The sequence below is a fragment of the Eupeodes corollae genome, chromosome 3, assembly GCF_945859685.1.
Source record: "Eupeodes corollae chromosome 3, idEupCoro1.1, whole genome shotgun sequence".
In the NCBI taxonomy this organism is placed as follows: domain Eukaryota; kingdom Metazoa; phylum Arthropoda; class Insecta; order Diptera; family Syrphidae; genus Eupeodes; species Eupeodes corollae.
The window spans coordinates 118,544,350-118,565,687 of NC_079149.1; the positions used below are offsets into that span (position 1 = coordinate 118,544,350).

A 21,338-nucleotide genomic window follows, 5' to 3' on the forward strand; every position below is an offset into this window, starting at 1 on the left:
ACCTATTGATAAAAACAAAAGATTCCAACTCTTGTAAATCTTTTTTCATCTCTCATCATCACCTTTGTGTTGTTGGTGCTTCTTTTTTTATTATTTGCCTATTCAGCGATATTTTCTCACACATTTTTCTTCCTTAATGAGCATCTCAGGTATTATTCTTGCTGATTTATACTTTGAGCTACATACATACATATGTATCTCTAGCTACAGACAATATTGAAATCTAATACCTTGCCATCCAACAGGCAACACCTGCCATCATTTATCCCAAGCGCACACCACTTTTTGCCTTGTAAAATGTAGATATAAAAACTTTTCTCCAACTAACTTTATTTCTTTTTTTTTCTACATGCAACGGTATATACGCTATAAGGTTAGGTATTCCGTTTTCGTAACATCAGCTTCGTATAACAATATTTCATCAAACCTACACATAAACATCTATATATAATATTGTAAGCTGTGTGTAGTGCATTCTTTGCCATTAGTGAAGGTTCCGTGATTTACAAAAGTGCACAATGGTGTTTTTCCTTATCATCAAGGATTAAATACTATGGAATTTCTTCGAGTTTGCTGTTTTCCTTTTGCAAACAAATACAACACAAAAAAATATTAAATACTTACCAATGAGAAAAGGGAGAGAGAGATAAATAAAATCTTTGTGTAAGATGTAAAAGTGTAAAAAAAACCTTAAGCTAAACATACAACGTCAATACTGGAGTTGGAATTGAAGCTGGAGAACGATAGATTCACATGAAAATGAAGTTTTTCAACGTCATCCTTAGCACAACAATCCCATAACAAATTCCAAACTTCCTGGGGGATGTGTTAACAAATATCACAACTTCTTCAATGTACCTATTCTGTGATTGAAAAAATACGATTCAAATTGGAACTTTTAATTTCAGGGCTGTCAACTTATCACGTTGAAGAATATAAAATAAAGTCCGGGAATATGAACCTTTTCCTACAATATTAAATTTTTTTGTTTCTATTTGAGAATTCTCAGGAAATGAAATAAAACTCAAAACGTACAGAAAATATCAACTGTATCCAAACTAACTGTAGGGATAAAATGTTAGAGATTAAATTTGCTAATGAGCCCCTTTATGAAATTTTCAGGATATGTTTACTAGCAAAATGCATACAAAAAGTTCACACCTATATTTTATTATTTTTGAATACGAGTAAATCTCTAGAGGAGAAACATTTCTGAAAACTTTTAAACAACTGTTTTTTTATTTTTGTCAAGGAGACACCACTGCTTTTAATACAGAAAAAGAATGAAACATGAGTGAATATAAATCAAGTTTTCAGAGAAAAACTCCTCTTCTACCGACACATGAAACAAACTTATAATTAGTTAAGTTTTATGCAAAAGCACCTTGAATGAGTGAAAGATAGAATATAAATTGCAATAAGGTGTTTTATTATATGCTTGAAAAAACGTCATAACAGACATAAACTGAACGTAAGTACGTATCACAACTTTTACTAAGTAAAGAATAAAGTTTTTATTTTTATTCAACAGAAAATACACAAGAGATTTAAGATTAATGAAATATATATACGTAAAAGCAAGAGACATAAGTACATATAGAGAGAATTATATCCACTAAATTCAAGATAAATAAATATACACTTGGGAAAGAATCTTTCAGTATTATTTAAAATGTGGGTGAATTATGAAAAATGTTTTATTTGCCGTGAGATTTATTTTCTTTACTCTTTTAAAAAATAATAAAATAAATGTTTAAGCTGTTTATCTTCTAAACACGCAACAAGTGGATTTTAAAATATAAACTTCTATCTGAGGACTGACCTTGAACTTTCAAATGGGAAAAACAGATTTTCTGAAAAGTGATTTCTCTTAACTCTAGAAAATAATAACAGCATCTTTACCACCTTGAACTTCTTTGAAAGAACCTAAAGAGAAATTGCTAATCATATATTTTAAATTTTCAAGAATTTCAGTTCTTTCAAAAGACTTTGAGATATGTATAAGAGTAGAAGAAATCTCAAATATATATGAAAAGCAGACAAAGCAGTTGATGAGAATTTACTTCAGCCTTCTTTTTCTCTTTTTACCATTTCTGGGAATAAAAATGTCTGAACTTTTTAATGCTAAATTCGATGGTTGACAAATATTTCACAGTAAATCAGGAAAATGTCGTGTGTGAAGATGAATTTCACACCATCAATATATAATGTTATACGCATTTTTCAGGAATTTTCCACTGGGATTTTGAATGATTAAGTGTTTTGGGAAAAAAGGATTTTCTTAGAAATATGCTGTTTGTTTAAAATAATTTTATGAGAAATTCAATTTTCAACTTGAGTCTGATATTTTTTTTTAGTTTTCGGTTCATGTATAAGTTAAGTACCTTGTATTAAATGAGGAAGTATTAATTAAAAATATGTTTGGTTAATTTACTTTATAAAAAAAAAAAATCTGAAAAAGTACCCATACGCCATAGTGCATTAAATCATACTATTTGTAGTTTATGGTTTTTTATAGAATATTTCTTATTTTTTATTGAGTTAAAAATAGTAACAAAGAGCCATAATAATTAATTAATTAATTCCATCCCTGACAACATTACTCGGACACAGGAATGGTTAAGTGTTATAAGTCACTAGGACCTAGTTCTTAATGGACTGTTGTGCCACCTTATTTACTTTACTTTACAGAATTATTTGTACGAAAACTACTTTTTATCTGCTTAAGTGATTCAAAAAATAGTCTTTTAAAATCAAATTAATAATGTCAAGAGCAACTGTCGAGACCACATTTTTTTTTTCAAATTCAAATATTCAATTATTGGAAGTTATCATTATAAATTTTACAAAAGATTTATTGAATTTTTTTAAACATTGGGGTAGCCGTCAGCTTGACTGGTAACTTTAAAATATTTAAGTATACAACTGAACAAGTACATATGCATAATGTTATAAAATTAAGAAAAGGAAACAAGATTTGATTTGATCGTATAAATATTTTCATAAAATGATTATAAGCATTCTGTAGTGGTAGCTAGTTCTGGACATTTTGACAAGGTTCTTCCAATCTAATCCATTTAGAATTTTGAGTATACTAAAGCATATTCCTCTTTGCTGGTTAAAAATTGGACACACACTGATGAAATAAAAGCTCTCAAGTGACATAAATTGCAAAATTGTACAAAGCTTTCGTTGTATGGTTTTCCATTTAAATGAAGAAGTTCGCATCTTGATTTAAAAAATAGGGAAATGTTTTTATAAGAGAGAGAATCTTGGAAGTTGTTCTTGTCAAACAAGTTATAATTTAGCTAGCTATAGAGTAATCTGCTCCCCGATTGACGGGCATTTTTAATCATCTGATTTCGGTTAGATTCTTAAAGTTTTTGGATGATTTTGTAGAACTTCATATTCATCTAACCATACTATTGTTGAGATTGATCCGCACAACTTCTTCACAGGAAGCAGCAATGTTTTTCCATGTCCTAACCTACAAGTCTTTATTCCGAATTTTGCAGAACGGCATAACCAAGTTTCCCGTAGACCAACCACTTTAATTAAATAATCAGCCTTAAATTAAAAAGGTTTGGCAGGTCTGTTTCCAAATAAATTTTGGAGCAGTTAAAAGAATATTGAATAATTTCTTTAAGAAATTTCCTTGAAACTTTTCAATTTCCTCGTTCTCTTGCATACCCCATTTTTGTGCCGCATAACAAAGAGAAAATTTCACGACTGCATTGAAAATACTATAATATGTTGAAAGGTTTATGTGATCGTTAGAGAAAATCTTCTACCAATTAATTAATTAAGCTTTTTGAAGTATTTGCTTTTTCTATAAGGTGCTTGCTATAATCCAGGGTTAGATTTAGTTAAACTCCCAAATACTTGTATTCTTTCGATACTTCTAAGCGACTTGAAATAAGTATCCTGGTGTTCCTAATTTCACTCCGAGTGGAACGCAAAAAGACAATTACTTTTGTTTTGTCTGTGTTGACCACTAGACCCAACTTGACACAATAGTCCGTAAGTCGATTTACCATCAATTGCAAGGTTTCTGCTGATTTGGATAACAAGAGAAGGTCATCGGCGTTGAGTAATACATTTGTTACGGTATCGGCAATGCGGACACCTCCTGGATTATGCGTAACAATATCATTAATAAAAAGAGCAAATAGAAGAGCACTGAGTAGACATCCCTGCTTTACTCCAGTGAGTGATTCGAAAGGTTTTGAATATGTTTTGCCATCCATTCCACATCAGTAACTGTGTACAAACAACGAATTATTTGGATGAATTTAGTTGAAACTCCAAGTTGGGAAAGTTTTAAAAATAAAGCATTTGGATTTACAAGTTCAAATGCAGCTTTAAAATCGACTTTTTTGATTCTCGCTTAAAATGCTTTTACTATTGATGTTAGATTAAATATGTGGTCAACCGTAGAATAGTTCTTTCTCAAGCACGCTTGAACGTCTGTAAGAATGTTGTTTACGTCCACCCAATTTTCAAGCCTGTTGATGAGAACACCACAAAATATCTTCGCAATGATATTCATGAAGGATATGCCTCGGTAGTTCTCAACTGCATTTCTTATGGACTGCAAAAAATATAGATTTTTAAAAGAAGACAGCACATCAGCATTATCAAAAATCTTATTGCATTTTTAAAATATTGGTAGGGTATCCCATCTTCACTAGGGGCTTTTCCGTCCTTGGCTCTTTGGAGTAGTATTTCATTGGGTAATATAACTGTGCCCAATATATCATCACAAACGAGTGGTTGTGAGTAAGAGAAAGTAGTTGTTGGGTTGATTTGAAGAAGATTTTTTAAATAATTAGATAGATCAGCTACAGAAACACTTAAGCCGTTTATTTCTTTAGCCATTTTCCAGAACTGTTTTATGTTTTTGATTTGACTGAGTGATTGGGCTTGCATGGATTCAAGATTGTTTGTGTGAACCGTTTATTTCTTTAGCCATTTTCCAGAACTGTTTTATGTTTTTGATTTGACTGAGTGATTGGGCTTGCATGGATTCAAGATTGTTTTTTTTTTTTTTAATGAAGAATATTTTCTTATACTTCTCATTCACTTTTATGTACCATTTTCGAATTTGATCAAAAGAAAATCTGTGGAAGGCTTTTAAAAGAGCGAATTATTTTTTATGGCAATAAGACATTTTGTAAATATATTTGTGGTCAGTCAAATTTTTCACTTTTGCTCGAATAGCTTTATTACAAAACACTGAATGAATTTTTTTGAACGTAGTTAATACAAATTTTGAAGCCAATATCTTTACAGTGTATTGAGGTAAAGCCTTTGAGTATACACACTAATGATATATATATGTAGGTTCTAAGGATGTTTGAACGTCGAGAAATGGTAAACATTTTTAATTTACAAAATTTGAACCCATTACCATAACTTTTAATGGGTAGTTAAAAATATCTTAACACACAATTTTTCAAAAAAGAAAAAGAAAAATAGAAATTAACATTATTCCAAATTAAAAACAAACTTCTGCGTCGGTAACATATAATCTCTAAAACTATTAAACTCACCGTACAAACTATAATTTACAAATTTAGAAAATAAATTATCAACCTCATCAGAACATAAATATTTAATAGAGTTAAATACATACATAAATATTTTATTTGTTTTATTAAATTTCATCTGACTAGGTACCCCATAACCTCAAAATTTATACTAGCACTTTATTTAACAACTCATAATAAGTACACATACGCCATAGTACACATTATCATAGTTTCACCCGATATTTAAGTACTAAAGAAAATTAAAAGAAAACAAATTTGAATAATATCAAATGAAAAAAAAATTTGTTATTTTTGAAACGTAAAATTTTTAACCAAGATGCAGTGAGACGTTAAAACCACGGTAAAATTAGAAATCGTTAAATGAAATTAGGTGAGCATTTTAGTTTTCTTAACTTGTTTTCTTATTTAAATACTTTTACACTGAACTTCTGAATATTTAATTAAAATCTAACAATATAACTATTAAATAAATAATAAATCGTATCTGTAGTGAACACTTGGTCTATATTGGCATCTAGGGAAAAGGATATCCCTGAAAGGGAAACATAATAAACACTTGAAAGCTTCATTTTGTAGTTACTTCAAATTAAAAAAAAATATATATAAACTTTGTTTATGTTGCAAGGCATATTAAGATTGGAAAAGTTTTAAATCTAAAAATATTAAAATAATGATTGTCCTCTCTTGAAAAGAATTGAAGAATCTCCTGATAAGAGGAGAAACTATCCTTCTACTTTTATTGTTTTTTTTTTAATTTAATTTTACATTAAGAATTTTTTAGAAAAAATTATTTCCTCCTTTTATTTATATAAAACAACAAGAATAACAGTATCATGAAAAAACGGCGGAATTATTTCTTAATAATGGTAGGTACTTTAATTTAAATACCTAAAAATGTGTTCTTTTTTTGTAGTTATTTTGATTAATCTAGGTACAAAACGCTGTGGGTTTTTTTGGTAATTTTCAACAACAGAAATAACTTAAAAATCGTATTTCCTTTCAAGTTATAACCAATATATCGATTCAGAATTCTGTATTTTACTAACAGACACATTTCACATAATTCTTAAGTTTAAAGTATTGTATTGCTCACTCCCCACAACGTCTATGAGCGATGTCCTTAAAAAGGAGATGATTTAAGCAGGCACTTTTAATCATTTAAAAAAGATTAAAATTTGCGACAGTTAAATCATCTTTAGCTCCTTTTGATTGGTTATGTCCTTCTTGAGTATCATGATATCATTTCCGCATAAGAGACACAAAAAAAAAATATTTTACAGGTCTAAACTCAACTTATTGATGGAATTTATTGAATTGTAAATAAATTATTATTTTATTGATCCCAAGGATACCAACAAAAAATCAAATACCTATATCTTAATCAAAATCATGATTCGATTTCCTGTTTCCTACTTTTTTTTGTATTCATGATTTAGATTTTCAAAAAAAATGTCAAATCACAAAACCACCATCAACAAATTTTAATCTTAAATGTCAGTTTTTGCTTCGTCAATAAAAAAAACGAAGATTTTATGGTTTCGGTTGAGGCAAAATCAAAAATCAAACTCAGACTCTTACCGAGAACCCAAACCATATCAGGACGCAACAAAGAAGGAAAAATCAAATTAAGGTTACAAATAACATTCTCTATAGCATAGTGTACATGTACATTGAAGAGTGTATGTATGTAGGAGTATATGGCAATGTATGTGTATGTATATTTTGGACTTACCTCTGGAGGCAATCCTCACGTCCTGATATAGCCAGCTTAACAATATCAGCAAACACGGGTATGACCACCCAATCGTTTGGTTTCGTTGGTTTTTTCTCCGATATCGATGGCGGCGGCGGCGGTGGCAAGGTCGATGTTGTTGTTACTATCGTTGCTCCTACTGGCAGTGTGGGAGGAGGCGGCAGCGGTGGTGACACCGACAGCGAGGACGAAGGCGGCTTTGTCATCGTTGCCGTCGCCGTCGTCATCATCGTCGTTGAGGTCGTTGTTGCTCCTGTTACGGTTGTCGTTGACGATGATGTTGCCGCAGCGGTAGATGTGGATGATACAACCACCACAACGGTCGTATGATCAGTCTTTTGGTTTTCATTTAAGACGATTGCTTGTTTTGTCCACAAATCCCCATATCCTTCGGCATGTCGTTGCATACAATCCAATTGCTGGCATGTCGATGATAACTTACTCCACTAAACATATCATTGGATGTTGATGACGTCGTATATGTATCCAGGTCGTTGATGATATTCCAATTTCCATTACCAAGAAAGAAAACAAGAAAATCTACAAATGTAGGTAACAACATACACATAACGAACAAACAAAACGACGAAACACCCACAAACCACAATCCGACCACAAAAAATAAAAAAAATGGAAAGCAAAAAAGAAAACAAAAGTACAAGTACAAGGACATTACAGTAACAAGGATTGGATATCACCGAAGACGATGATGACGATGGTGAGTGAGAGTAATGGTGTTGAAAAGAAGCCCTGTCATTTTTTCGTTTTTATTTTTATTTTTGGGGATAGAATTCAATTCTTGTGATAAGCAGAATCGCAGAATATGCGTATAAGGGTATTGTGCTCTTTCGACAGGATATGGCTTTGCCATTACCTTATGTATACCTTTCTTATACCATATACCTCTTCTATACACAAACAACAAGGCAATGTGAATGATGGAGCCTTATACCAATTGTTACATAGATTGGGGATAATAAATCCTTAATGGAAATTGTAAATCAGATTTTATGACATGCTAAATGCCATGAAATCCATTGAGAAAATTGCGATTGTTGGCGGATGAGGGGGGGATTGTGCTGATCGTTGGGAGGAGTTATTGTTATACATTGAAGTTATATTATTTCTTGTCGTTATGGTGATTGGTTTGTTAAGTCTACCATCATCATAATAATAAAGGTATGGATTATTATTTGAAAAATAAGGACGAAATATCAAAACTCAGCAAAAAGAAAATCGAACGAAAAAATTAATTCAAGAGGTTTTTTTCATGTTTCGGATTTGGTCATTAAATAATCGTACAATAATAAGGAATTAGAAAAAAGATAATAAAGTGCTTTTTCATTTGAATTAAATAGGAAATTAAATGGATGAAAAAAAGGTCAAGATAGTACGGAGAATTCCGATGAAATAACCCAACTTGTTGTTATTGTTAAATATCCAATTATTTAAAAAACAATATTTATTAATTTCATTTATACACATTTGTAGCTGAGATATTGAACTTTAAATTAAATAGGATGCTTCTTTTTGTCACCGATAACCCAGCAAAATAAATATTGCCATAGATTTCTTACAAGAATGTACTAAGATTTTGAAAAAAATGTTTTTTACATAAATTCGAAAAAAAACAGAAAAGTATGGTAGTTTATAGTTTTTTCGGAAATGAATACTATAAAGGGTTTTTCGATTGGCATGTGTAGATTTTGGCGCCTGTGAGTGAAGTCGCTCACTATCGTTTGAAAGAGGAGCCCAATTTTTGGCCGAAAAATCGTCTTTATTGACTTGGCGTATTTTTTGCTAACAAGCAAAATTTCCGTAAATGGGGCGACACCAACCCACGCAGGTAATAACGCATCCTCACAAAGTTACCGTTGGGTGTGGATTTTGAGCCGGCGGCGGTATTGGTCCGTACTTCGGCCACCACAGCCATGCGATGTGACCCCGCTAGACTTTTTTCTGTGGGGTTCCTTGAATTCGCAGGCCTATGCAAATAAATCAATCGATGCCCTAAAAGTTAACATAACAAAGGTTTCGCTTACATTCAGCGGCTTCTATGCGGAAGAGTCATTGAAAATTTGATCACTCGGATTCTTGTCACCGTAAGAAGCCTAGGCGGGCATTTGAATGATGTCACATTCTACACTTAATGGAATACATGCGTCTTTCAAATAAAAAAAATAATTGTGTTAGTAACTTTAACACAGCTTGTTTTTTTTGCATCCTTATTGACAAACCCTTTAGTTAAATTTACTCACAAAAACTCTGCGGTTTTTTTTGATGGAATAAACCGTTCATTTGTTTCAAAGGATCAAGTTTAAAAGAAAAATGAAAATGTCACGTTTTTTTTCCTTTAAGCTGTCAAGAAATAAACACTAATAGGAATGAGTTTGAAGTTATGAAATGGAACAATATTTAAAGTGAATCCAATATTAAAGTTTTATTAAGTATCTCAGAAAATCGCTAATCGCGAAGATATATTAGGTAAAATTATGACTTCACCAGGAACATTTCTTATTTTCAAGCCCACGAAGTTAAAATAAAAACAAGTAACAAAAATTAATTTGTCCCCCACGGTATATTATGCTGAAGTGCTTTCAACTCATTTTGAGATTTGTTAATTTTTCTAACAGTTTAAGTACATGTGATTAAATTTCACTTTAGACATTATCCAAAAGTTTTTTTTTTCGAAGTTCAAATCAGGACAGAAATTCAACTTTTAACGAATTTGGTGCTCTGTTTGACTCCATTCAAATAATTGTTGCCTATAATCCTCATACTGAAATTCTTCTTCTTGGTTTCGCTTTTCTGGCCATACAACACCCGAAGGAAATTATGTTAAGGTTTTTGAGAAGTTGAATCAATTAACTTAACTTTTCGACAAGTCAACTAGAATTTCTGAAGTTGCAGGTCAATCAGCCAACACCCTAGACTTGTTTCTCACATCTGACCCTAATAAACAACGCAATCAGTGTATTATCGACTCTATGTTTGTAGGTTATCGAGTTTTGTTAAAAAATTTGTCAAGTTAAGTTTTCTTAACAAAAATTACCATTACCAACAATATTTTACATATGATGAAATAGTTTGATTTTAAAATCTATTTTTGTTAACGAGATTTTTAGTCGAAAACCAATATTAAGCAATTTTAGTAGCGTTTCTTAAAAGTTTCTATTTCTTATATAACCAAGTACAAATTGGATAAAATTAATTAGAAGTTAATAAATTCTACTGTTTATGAAATATCGAGAGCTCAAAATCAATTTTCAGCAATTTTGGGTACTGTTTTTTTGTAGATTTTAATTTTGTATGAACAAAACGGGCTGTTAGATTTCTATAAGAAAATCTACAGAATGGCGAAAACAATATTTTCTATGAGGTAAAGTAAGTTTCCAGCCTTGAAAATTTTCAATTGGAAAAATCGGACCGATTATAATAACTTCATATGGGGAGTTAATAAGAAACCCAGATTAAGTTGCAAATATGCATAAAAGGAAAGAACGTATGATTTTGAGAACAATACGTGTCCCATTAAAATAAATGTATTTTACTCCCTAAAATTATAATATCTTCAAAAAAGCTTTTGTATGCAACTGCAAATCAACAATTTATTATATATGGATTGTAATGTAACACAATTAACTGTAAAATATTACGCATTAAATTATTTTTAATTTTTTTTTAATAATATCAATACTGAAACTTTCAAAAATGAATAACAAAAATGTACGTGTTCCGTTCATATGAACTTATTTTAAATTTTGTTTTCCTAGACAAATAATTTGACAAAGTAAACATATTGATGGCAATCTACTTATAACCAATTAAAAAGAATCTATGAAAAAAAAAACACAAAAATGATTTCATCGCATATTTAATGTGTCAATTACACTGAATAGTGAACACCTCTAGTTGAGAGTCAATTATGTATTTTTTTATTTGGTTCCATAAAAAAAACCGTGCCAAAAGGTTCATTTAAATTCCAAAACATTTATATAACTAGCTGAACCCGGCAGGCTTTGCGGTTGCTAACGTTTTTTTTGTCAGATTACATTGTTGTAAACTGCATGTTAACGGTAGGGGAACAACATGTATACCACCATTTTTTTTACATAGATGCTATGTGTAGAAACAACATGGCAACCTTCATGACTGATTTTCTACCGTCAACCCTTATAACAATAAAATTATTATCGGTGCACAATATTTTTGGTTAACGTATCTAACAGTGCAGAATTTGTCTTTCAGTTTAATGTATTACGTATTTGGTTTTCACTATAGTATGAATTTCATTTATACTTCGGTTTAAGTAACACGTGGCCGGCTATGCTAACACCAAAAATTGGAAGAGTAAAATTCACTGTATTTCGTTTATTAGAAAAAAAATGAACTTATACTTTTGTCTCAGCAACATTTGGCGATTATGCTATTAAATTGTAGCTTATATAAAACGTTTGGAAGATTGACATAGCGCCATCTAAGCTACATTTTCTTTTAAGTTGAATGAAACTGTATACGGTTTACAAATCCATCACCGAACATCGTGACAAGTAATTTATATGTATGTATGTATTAAGATTTATTTAATGTTGATTCAGCTTTAATAATTTTGTTTTAATTTTAAAAAAGATTTTATGTTTTGAGTGTTAAAGCCCTAAAAGCACTTTGATTTCCTTTCTCTGTTTAAGAAACTGAAAGGACTTTAATGGAAAAAAATTTATTCACACCAAGACATGAAAGAAGGTCATAAAAATTTTCTTAAATGAAGCAAGTTATCTCTGTCTTTACCTCTCAATTTTAACCATCAAATTGAATAAACTCAAATTCAAAGAATAAACTCAAAAAAAGAAGACATTACCACTGTAAATATAAAATTTAAGTGAATTATGTATCCACTTAAGTAAACTTTACTCGTATAAAGACGAAAAGAATGATAAAAAAGTCACTTTTAAAAACTTTATAATACTTTTCCAGCTCAGAAGATCAAGAGAGACTAAATTCAATAAAGTCACATCAAAGGGGAGTAAAAAGAAAATAAATTGTTAAAAAAAGAAAACCTATCTAAAGTGCAAAAAAAGTAGTACAATAAAATTGTCCACTGTGTCGTTGTCCAATCGAATGCAGGATAACAATGATTCTGTTGATTTCCGATAGGCAATGCGATTTCATTTCGTTTTTTCACTTTGCGTTTTACTTGTTTTTTTTTTTTATATTTATTTGATTTGATTTCATTCATATCAACTTGAAGTCTATCAGTGTTGTAAGTTGGACTAGGTACATATCTACATATAGAGCAGAGGTGACCTGTTTCAGTGCCTATCAATAAAATTAATCGAATCACATGGTTACGCTAGTGATGAATGTATGAGGATTGCTTGCACCGAAGCGTGATTCAATCAATCCCTTCAACATCCAACACAACACGTCGTCGTCTCGTCATTCGTCGGTCGTCCTCAGTCGGTCGTTCGTCGTCCTGATGCTGTCCTAGCTCCAATAGTGCCAGCGTTGAGGGCAGAAGCAGAGGCAATGATAAAAATGTGCACTTAAATGAAACGGAATGAAAATAATACAAAAACAAAATTTAAAAAAAGGAAGCAATTGCTTCCTCTTCCATACAATTCCGCATCTTCATTCCCTATTACTCGCTTCACTTGCAATTTTATCTGAAAAAATGTTTTAAGCTTAAATGATTGTATATTCATCCTTTCTTCTCTGGTGGTCAGAAAATTCCAAAAAGAAAAGACTAGGCAAATGAGCAAACGTTATAATTAAAAAGAAATTTTTGTTGATTTTTTAAATTTAAGTTGCTGTTTTTGTTTTTATGTTATTTTACACTCAATGCATCCACTGATTGGGAGAGTATCCTGGATTTCAGGGAAAAAATCCCAAACAAATTGGAACCACACGAATAATCTCCTGAATGTACAATAATTTTTAATACCGAATTTGTAACAATAAATCTTCTGATTCGATTATGATTTCAGGTGGTTCAATTTATTATTATATGACAACATGAATGATTTACATATTTTTAATAAACAAAAAAGAATAAAGTGAACTATTGGGTTTTACGAACTTGCTTATAAATATCAATAGTGTGATTTTCAAATAACAATTGATGGCTGAAATAAATTAAAATTTGGATTTCTAAAATCTCATTTATTAAATCGTTTTGGTTTTTCAATAATTAATATTTTATACATTTTCTTGTTCTTAAAACATGTCTTGGTAATTCTTAATTACATATGTATAAAAATTTATCAATTGACTTCTTAAATTTACTAGTTTGGTATTTATCAATTATCTATTGGTCAATGGTCGTTGACACTTGTACTAAGATAAAATGGAAATGGATTGGAAGTTGCAAAATATATTTATGTTAGATTTTTTATTGTTTTAAAACCTATCTCATTAAAATGTTTAGTTTTTTTTTAATATGTATGTAAAGTTTTATCGTTAAAATGTCAGCCGCTGCGTGGTGAATATCGGAATGTCAAATTTTCAAAGTTTCTATTCAAACTAAACTTGGGTGTGGCATACACCCACTTTACTAACAATTTAAGGGCTTATCTGCATAACATGATAAGGAACATTTTTAATATCTCGGGATAATAGAATTTTAAGGGATAAGAATTAAATGTAACTTGATTTTTTGTATAACAACATAATAAGTCACAACAGATGGTCTGAAATTAGTGTGATAAATACTTTTTCAAAAACTTCGCTATCGATGATTTCTTTGAAAAAATTTTTTTTTTTATGAAAAGACTTTTAAAAATTGATAAATTTTCACTTGTGACTTATAAATAATGATTTAATAAAGAAATCTTAACTAAAAATGTCACTCAAATAAATACCAACGACCTCTCTCGGGACATAGCTAAAAGATTAAATATGTACACATAGTCTAAAAGTCTCCGTATAGCAGCTTTATTTTGGTTGATTCTGAGATTAAACATTTACTATAACAATATATTAAAAACAAGTACTTTGAAAATCACAATCAGATTTTTGTTTTAATTTGGAAAAAGGTTAATATGGAAAATAAGCTTTTTTTCAATGTTACCACTTTGGTTTTTACATTAATTCGTGGCTCTTTTTTTAAAAAAAATACTAAAATTAGGCTGCTGTACGGAGACTTTGGTTTTTACATTAATTCATAGTACTTTGTTTTGTAAAAAAAAACACACAAATTGGGCTGCTGTACAGAAACTTTTTTGACTAAATGTATGTATATATTATTTATCACTAGACTTAGCTTAAAACAAACTGTGTTTTAGAAAAAGTGTGGCTTATCATGTTAATCAAAAGGTCCTTCAATTGTTATAGTTTTCAAAAATACATTGCACTTCCAATTTATATAGAACAATGGTACTAGATGATGAGCATAGGATTTTTTTTCAAGTGCAAAAAATAAGGAACCAATTCAAAACTTGAGATTACACATTTAGAAGACTTGATGAGTAAAATAAAATGTATTTATAAATACCTAAGAAGTCCTTAGATTATGCACAAGTATTCGAAACATATTTTAAACAGAAGTTAAAATATAATTATTGCAGCAATTTCAAATTCAATTCAATTTCAATTCAATTCAGTTACAATATTGGCAAGATAATAAAAACGCTGATTAATTACCAGAAAAAGAAATATCTTCAACGATTAGAGCTTTTAAAAATGTCCAAATTTATTAAATGATTTTGTATACTTCTGGAAAAAGTTTTATGATTGTATCTGATATTTCAAAAACATTTTATAGAATTTCGCATCAGCCTTCCTATTGAATACGAGTGAATTTCTTTGTGTTGAATAGTAAATTTTTTTTTCTGCTTCTTAAAAAAAAATCAAAAAAAATTGTTTAGATTTTTATAAAATGTTGCGTTACGAAAATTTAAAAGCAAAATTGTAATAAAATACATTTATCTCTTTTACGAGTTGTTAGCAAATACATATAAACGTCTGTCGTGAGTTGAAAAAACAGATTAAATGAAAACTTCTATCAAATGGCAGCAAATTTGACAGATTTAACAATATGGCTTGTATTAATTGCTATACTTTGGAAAATCCTATTAGAAGACCGTTTATAAGATATGTATGTGGTTACAAAAAAAAAGGCTTTATCTACCTACAATTATAGTCCGGAATTATTATTTATGTTCTTCGAAAGAATTCCATTTCATAAAGTGTCCTTTTATTTTTAAAGAAATAAAAAATGTAAACGAGTGAAAGCAGGCCTAGTATATTTTTTTTGCAAATTACTTTTAAACACAAGATTTTGTTTTGTAAAGTGAAGCTATTATTCTATCAAGATCATTTTACTGAGAAAACCATGGAATATTAACATCTCTTCTCCAGGTACGATACATAGTGAGAATGTTACGGGCTGTTGTAATTAAAATATATTTAAAAATTGTAAGATTAGAAGAATAATGGCGTATATCAAAATATTCAATTGGAATTTCTATTTCATTGGGTCATGAATTCAACCTAACAAAATATCCACTTATCATTTAAAAAAGGATGTTGAAATCTGAGAATGTGTGAAAAAAATTCAATGCAAGTGATTAAAGTTTTTATATTAAGCTATTAACTAAAATTCAGTTGTTTCCGTAGCAAAATGTTGTCATTCCTTGCAAATTATTTAAAACTTAAAAATCAAAAATACTTTTCAAAACATTCTCTGTAAAATATTCTTCCATTAGAACATGTACATATATGAACGTATTTCCACATTAAACCTAAAGGATCAAAAGATTAACAAAACTCAAAATGGCTCAATTTTGGACTTGAATCATCCGCTCTATGAGTTGAAGGTTAAATATTGTATATTTTTATTTTAAACCTACCAATCAATATTTCAACATAGATATTCATCAGTTTTCGAAAGGGAAATATGAAACTTTCATCTCGGGATGGCAACAAAATCCGCAGAGTTGTTTTTTATTTTATTATTACTTTTTATTAAATGGCTTTTTGCCTTGTTGAAATGTGAACGTAACGTATAGTACGTAGCTCGTTTTGGCAACAAAATTCCATTTCAATTTTGAAGTTAATCTGATGGCAATTCATTCATGTACGTTTTCCCTCAGTTTTATTTGACTAAACACACAAAAACTAAGTCAATTTTTCAAAAAAATCTATCTGTTTAAAACTTTTCAAATCAATAAAATTTCAATCTAAATATTTCCAAAACTATGCAAAACTACACATTGAGTTGCAATGGATTTGATCTAAATTGATTTATGGATAAAGAAGTGGCATGAAGTATAATTTTCTTAATTTCTGCAAAAGTCATTGCTTCTGCCAATAAAAGAGAATGATGACATGCCATAAGAGTGTGATATTAATTTATTGCAATTTCACTCCACTTTGAAAGGAAGTTGCTTTTAGAATTATGTCTAATTTTTTTAACATGCACAAGATGTACAAAACTTCCTCACTTTATATATTTTTGCTAAAAACTTGATTAAATTGAAACAAAACAATAGTTTAAAGGCGATAAGCAAAAAACCTATCCTCTAGAAACAATACTAAATTAAAAAAGTTTTGCCAAAAAACTTTTCATCACACTCGAAAATGTTTATTTGATTTTTAATTAAATGCATTCAGCTCTATAAATGATGCATTTGAAAAACTTAATTTAAAATAAAATCATAACAAAAAACAAAAATAAAAACTAAATCATTTTTGCTACGTGCCTTATACCCTTTTTCCATTTTTCCATTCGCCTTTTTTTATATCTCAATAATTTTTCCTGCTCTCGTATAAATTATATTTTTATTCATTTATTTGAAAAATAATTTCAGATTTTCGTTACGTGCTTAGAAAGTGTAAATGAGAAACTCCCTGTGAAAATTTACAACACTCAACGTTGTTAACTCGCATCGCACCATAAGTAGGTAGGTAGGTTGGTTAAAAGGTTAGGTATGGTACGGTATAGAGAAAAGAGTTGAAAACGCAGCAGGTAATGCATATATATGTGGGAGGAATGAGAGGAGGGGTTTTCGAATATAGAACGTAGAACGAACAAATATTTTTAAATTACGTTTAAACTTTGCCAAAAGATTCATCCCTGACATCATTTTACTTCGAGTTCAAAACTTATTTTCAAGATAAAAAGGAAAACATTACTGAATATAAAAATGCATAAAATAGAAAATAGATGTAATTTTGGAATGCGAAAGTATCTATGTATCTATTATATCAAAATATATAAGTTTAAAAAAAAAGCTTTACTTTAGCTAACCAAGGAAATTACCGTCTTCCTCTTTTGAATTTAATTCAAATTGAAAATTCCCTAATATTGATAACCCAGAAATAATGTTTAATTTATGAATCATTTTCTACAAAAGGAGAAAGAAAAAGAAGACTCAAAAAAAGAGAAAGAGAATGAAAATGGTTGATGCGTAGCGCGTATATATTAAAAGGACGAGAAAAAACGTAACGGAAATTATATTATCCTACAAAATGTTCACGTTCGACATCACAAAAGGAATTTTATCTTATTAAAGGATATTTTATTGTTTCGTTCGTCTGTCGTCTTTTCAAAAATATAAAAAAACGACTGAAACTGAATACTGAAGAATTGAAAGTGTGATTTAATACTAATAGAAATTCACTGAGAGTGCATTAAATTGTCCCAAATAAATTAATTAGGATTTATAGATAAAAATAATTTATTTTGTAACATTGGAGGAAAGAGGGTCGATTAATTTAAAATCTCCGTTGATCAGGTATAGTAATAATTCGTATATTTTTGGAGTCTTCTGAATATTTTATTTGAAATTAAAATAGGAAATTTAAGCTGACGTGTGCGAGTTATGATAAGAGCTTTTTGTTTGAGGATTAAGAAGGACCCATTTAATAAATTATTTTAATGGTTTTAAAACAAAGGGAAATTATTTCGAAAAAACCGTCAACTTGTTTTTTATTTCTAAACTTTGAATGTCACAGAAATTAAGATTATTATATTCTCATAGAAAGTTTTGTAATGGGTCTTGTGTGTCGAATTGAAAATTTTGACATTTATTGACGTTTCAAGGTCTCTAGAGTCGAAACACAACATTTTTAGAGAAATGTCTGTGTGTGCGCGTCTACGTTCGTCGTCCATAACTCAAGAAAAAGAAGAGATGTCGACGTCAAAAAAATGTTATTAAACAGATAATAAGGCAGAGAGTTGCAGAAAGGGCTTTCAAAAAATTTCGTGGGTGGTTTTGTTTCACCATAGTAGTTTAAAAAAAATTTGAATATTTTGGTTTACCCTAAATATCTCATTAAATAATGACGCTAGAGACTTGAATTGAATTTTATATTATAAATTGTAACATGATACGAAACAAATATATTTTATTAAAAAAAAAACAATTAACGGTTGTTTTCATAAATCAAAATAAAAACTGAAAACAAATATTTGTCACCTCGAAAATTTTACGAATAAAAATGATTTTATCTCCATAACAATTTTGTGCAACGAAAATCAACGTTTTCAACGTCTGGTAAAATTTTGAGAAAAATTGAATTGACAGTTTTTTTTATAAAAAATAAAAACATTACTCAATATTTGTAAAAATTGAATTTCGACTTAAATAAAATTTGAGATTAAGGCTTCCAACTTATTTTATCTTATAAGAAATATTGTTGTCAACATTCGGTAAAATTTTGAGAAAAATCGAATTGACAATTTTTAACAAAATTTTAAAAAGTGTTGGTAAACATAGATATTCGACTCCATAACCTTTTTGTTTAAATTTAAAAATATTAACTTTAAATTAATTTAATCTTATAAGAAATACTGTTTTGAACGTTCGATTAAATTTTGAGAAAAATAAAACTGACAAACAAAAATAAACTGAAAATAAATACCTTAAAAAAGTTCGTAAAAATTGATTTTCGGCTTAAATATATTTTTAAAAATTAAAAATTTTGGCTTCAAACTAATTTTACTCACTCACATTTTGTAAAATATGATGTTCGGTTCTCGATATCTCGTAAAAATTGAAAGTATTGACTTCAAATATATTTCATTCATCCAATTCGTATTTGTTTATTCAAGAAATAAAAAAATTTAAGAAATACTACTAAAATTGGTAAAAATTGGTTTACGACTAAAAATCTCTGAGTTTATAGCTTATAAGAAGTTGGTATTAACGTTTTGTTCAGTTTCTTTTGAGATAAAATTCAATAGTAGTTCATATTCCCCGAAAACTCGATATTCACTTCGAAACATTACGAACAAAAAATTTGAATTTTGATGAAAGCTTCATTTATAGGTCCTGAACACGCTCTTAAAAAACATCTGATTTTGGTCTCAACGAAATTAAAGGGGTGAAATAGGCTCAATTAAAGACTGTAGCACGTACTTTTTGTATTGTACACAAGAAAGATCTTAATAGATTTTTCAAATTCATAGATTTGGAGAAAAACGGTCGCGAATAGTAAAAAATGTAATAAAGTCATGTTTTTGGATAGGTATATAAGTGGGTTTCGATAGATATTTAATTTTTTAAATGAAGGAATGTTATTTACAATAGAACGAATGTTATTTACAAAATCCCTGCTAAAACTGAAACGATATTTTTCTGCCAAGTTCATTAAAATGCGGATTGAAAATAGACATCCTGTATACAATCTGTACAAATATTATGAAGTTGAAAAAATTAGGAAATAATGGTCCGAATAGAAAAACTCTTTCAGTGCTAGATAGCTAATTTATTGAGAATGTTTCAAATCAGGGATTTTTTCAATTTTGAGAGCTTCCACTGGGTATACTGCAGAAACGGTTTAAGTTTTGATAGAATAATGTATGACAAATTTGTGTTTAGAATAGAGCATGCGAGTAAGGCTGCAGGCCGTAGTAAGTTATTTATAAAATACTACATAAATGATTGTGTACCCTAATTAGTTTTTAATGTATTACGAATTTTGTATTTTCGTCAAGTTCGGGGAAGGAAGACTTGGACTGTTTCTGCGGTATGTCAAATTCTTTTTTCTTTTATACAGTGCATACTCAAAAATGAGCCCTAAATTATGAATATTTGAAGAATATTAAACTTGTGGAAACGGATCCTAATTTTCATTCTAAAGACATATTCAGAGAGGAAACCTACTTTTGAATAAATTGAACGATATTTATTTTGAACAAATTGTCACGATATGCTGACTACGTCCATAATTTGTTGGCTGGTTCATTACAGCAATTGATATGTTGATAATTAGCAACTACTTTTTGTCTATGACTATATGACTGACTACTTGTGGTTTCAACAGCGCATCTACGTGGCACATAGTTTACCTATTCGAGGATATGGTCATCTCAGAAACAATTGTGCTAATTTCTGAAGTTCCATTTTTCAAAGGAAGGAAGTTCTAAATAAAGGGCCATTTCTTTTAAAATATCGTTGATACTTGTAAGATGCCTATGGAGCAAGTCTTGTTATAATTTTTATTTCAGCAGATTTGAAAACCATTTTTTAGCAGAAATTTAGATTTGTTTACAGGACTCAATTTCCTCAATTTTGCCGTATATTTTACGTCGAATATTTTGTTCAATCCTGAAATAAATTTCCCGTTAACAAAAATCCAATCTAATGCCAACTTGATTTCCCTGAAAATATGTTTCCTGATACTAATTATTTCCTAGTGAAACTGTTGAGTATCATTTGCGTTCTCAATGTTCGAAAAAAGGAAACATTCTGGGGAAGCATTTTATTCGTGACAATTTTTGAAATCCATACAAAATGAAGATAAATGTCTTTCATGACATTTATCTTCGCTTCATAGGAAACAAAAATACCCTTTAAAAAATGCATTATTCCATCTATCAATAATGATTGACAGGAACACCCTTTGTGCCTTTGATATTTTCTCTAATGAAAGGCTATTTCCCTTTTTGAAAAACTAATTGCTAAAAGTGCAATCCGATTTCGTAGTTATTTTCACCAAAATACAACCCCCTCATCACATCACTTTGAATCATTCTGGATGGCTCCTAACTTTTCATCTCTGATGTCATATCACATCAATTCCACTTTAAA

At 29.6% G+C, this 21,338-nt stretch overlaps 1 protein-coding gene and 1 long non-coding RNA gene across 2 annotated transcripts in view; one reads left to right on the plus strand and one right to left on the minus strand.

Annotated features, from left to right (window-relative positions):
• Positions 1 to 21,338, minus strand: part of LOC129949429 (uncharacterized) — a 297,671-nt gene that overhangs the window by 89,006 nt on the left and 187,327 nt on the right. The window contains exon 10 of the mRNA XM_056060884.1: positions 7,285 to 7,751. Coding sequence (XP_055916859.1) covers positions 7,285 to 7,751 — 467 coding nt within the window. The remainder of the gene's footprint in view (positions 1 to 7,284; positions 7,752 to 21,338) is intronic.
• LOC129949430 (uncharacterized) lies at positions 11,728 to 12,399 on the plus strand. The gene is made up of 3 exons (XR_008782037.1): positions 11,728 to 11,870; positions 11,935 to 12,167; positions 12,280 to 12,399. It is a non-coding gene; the product is annotated as an uncharacterized LOC129949430 (long non-coding RNA).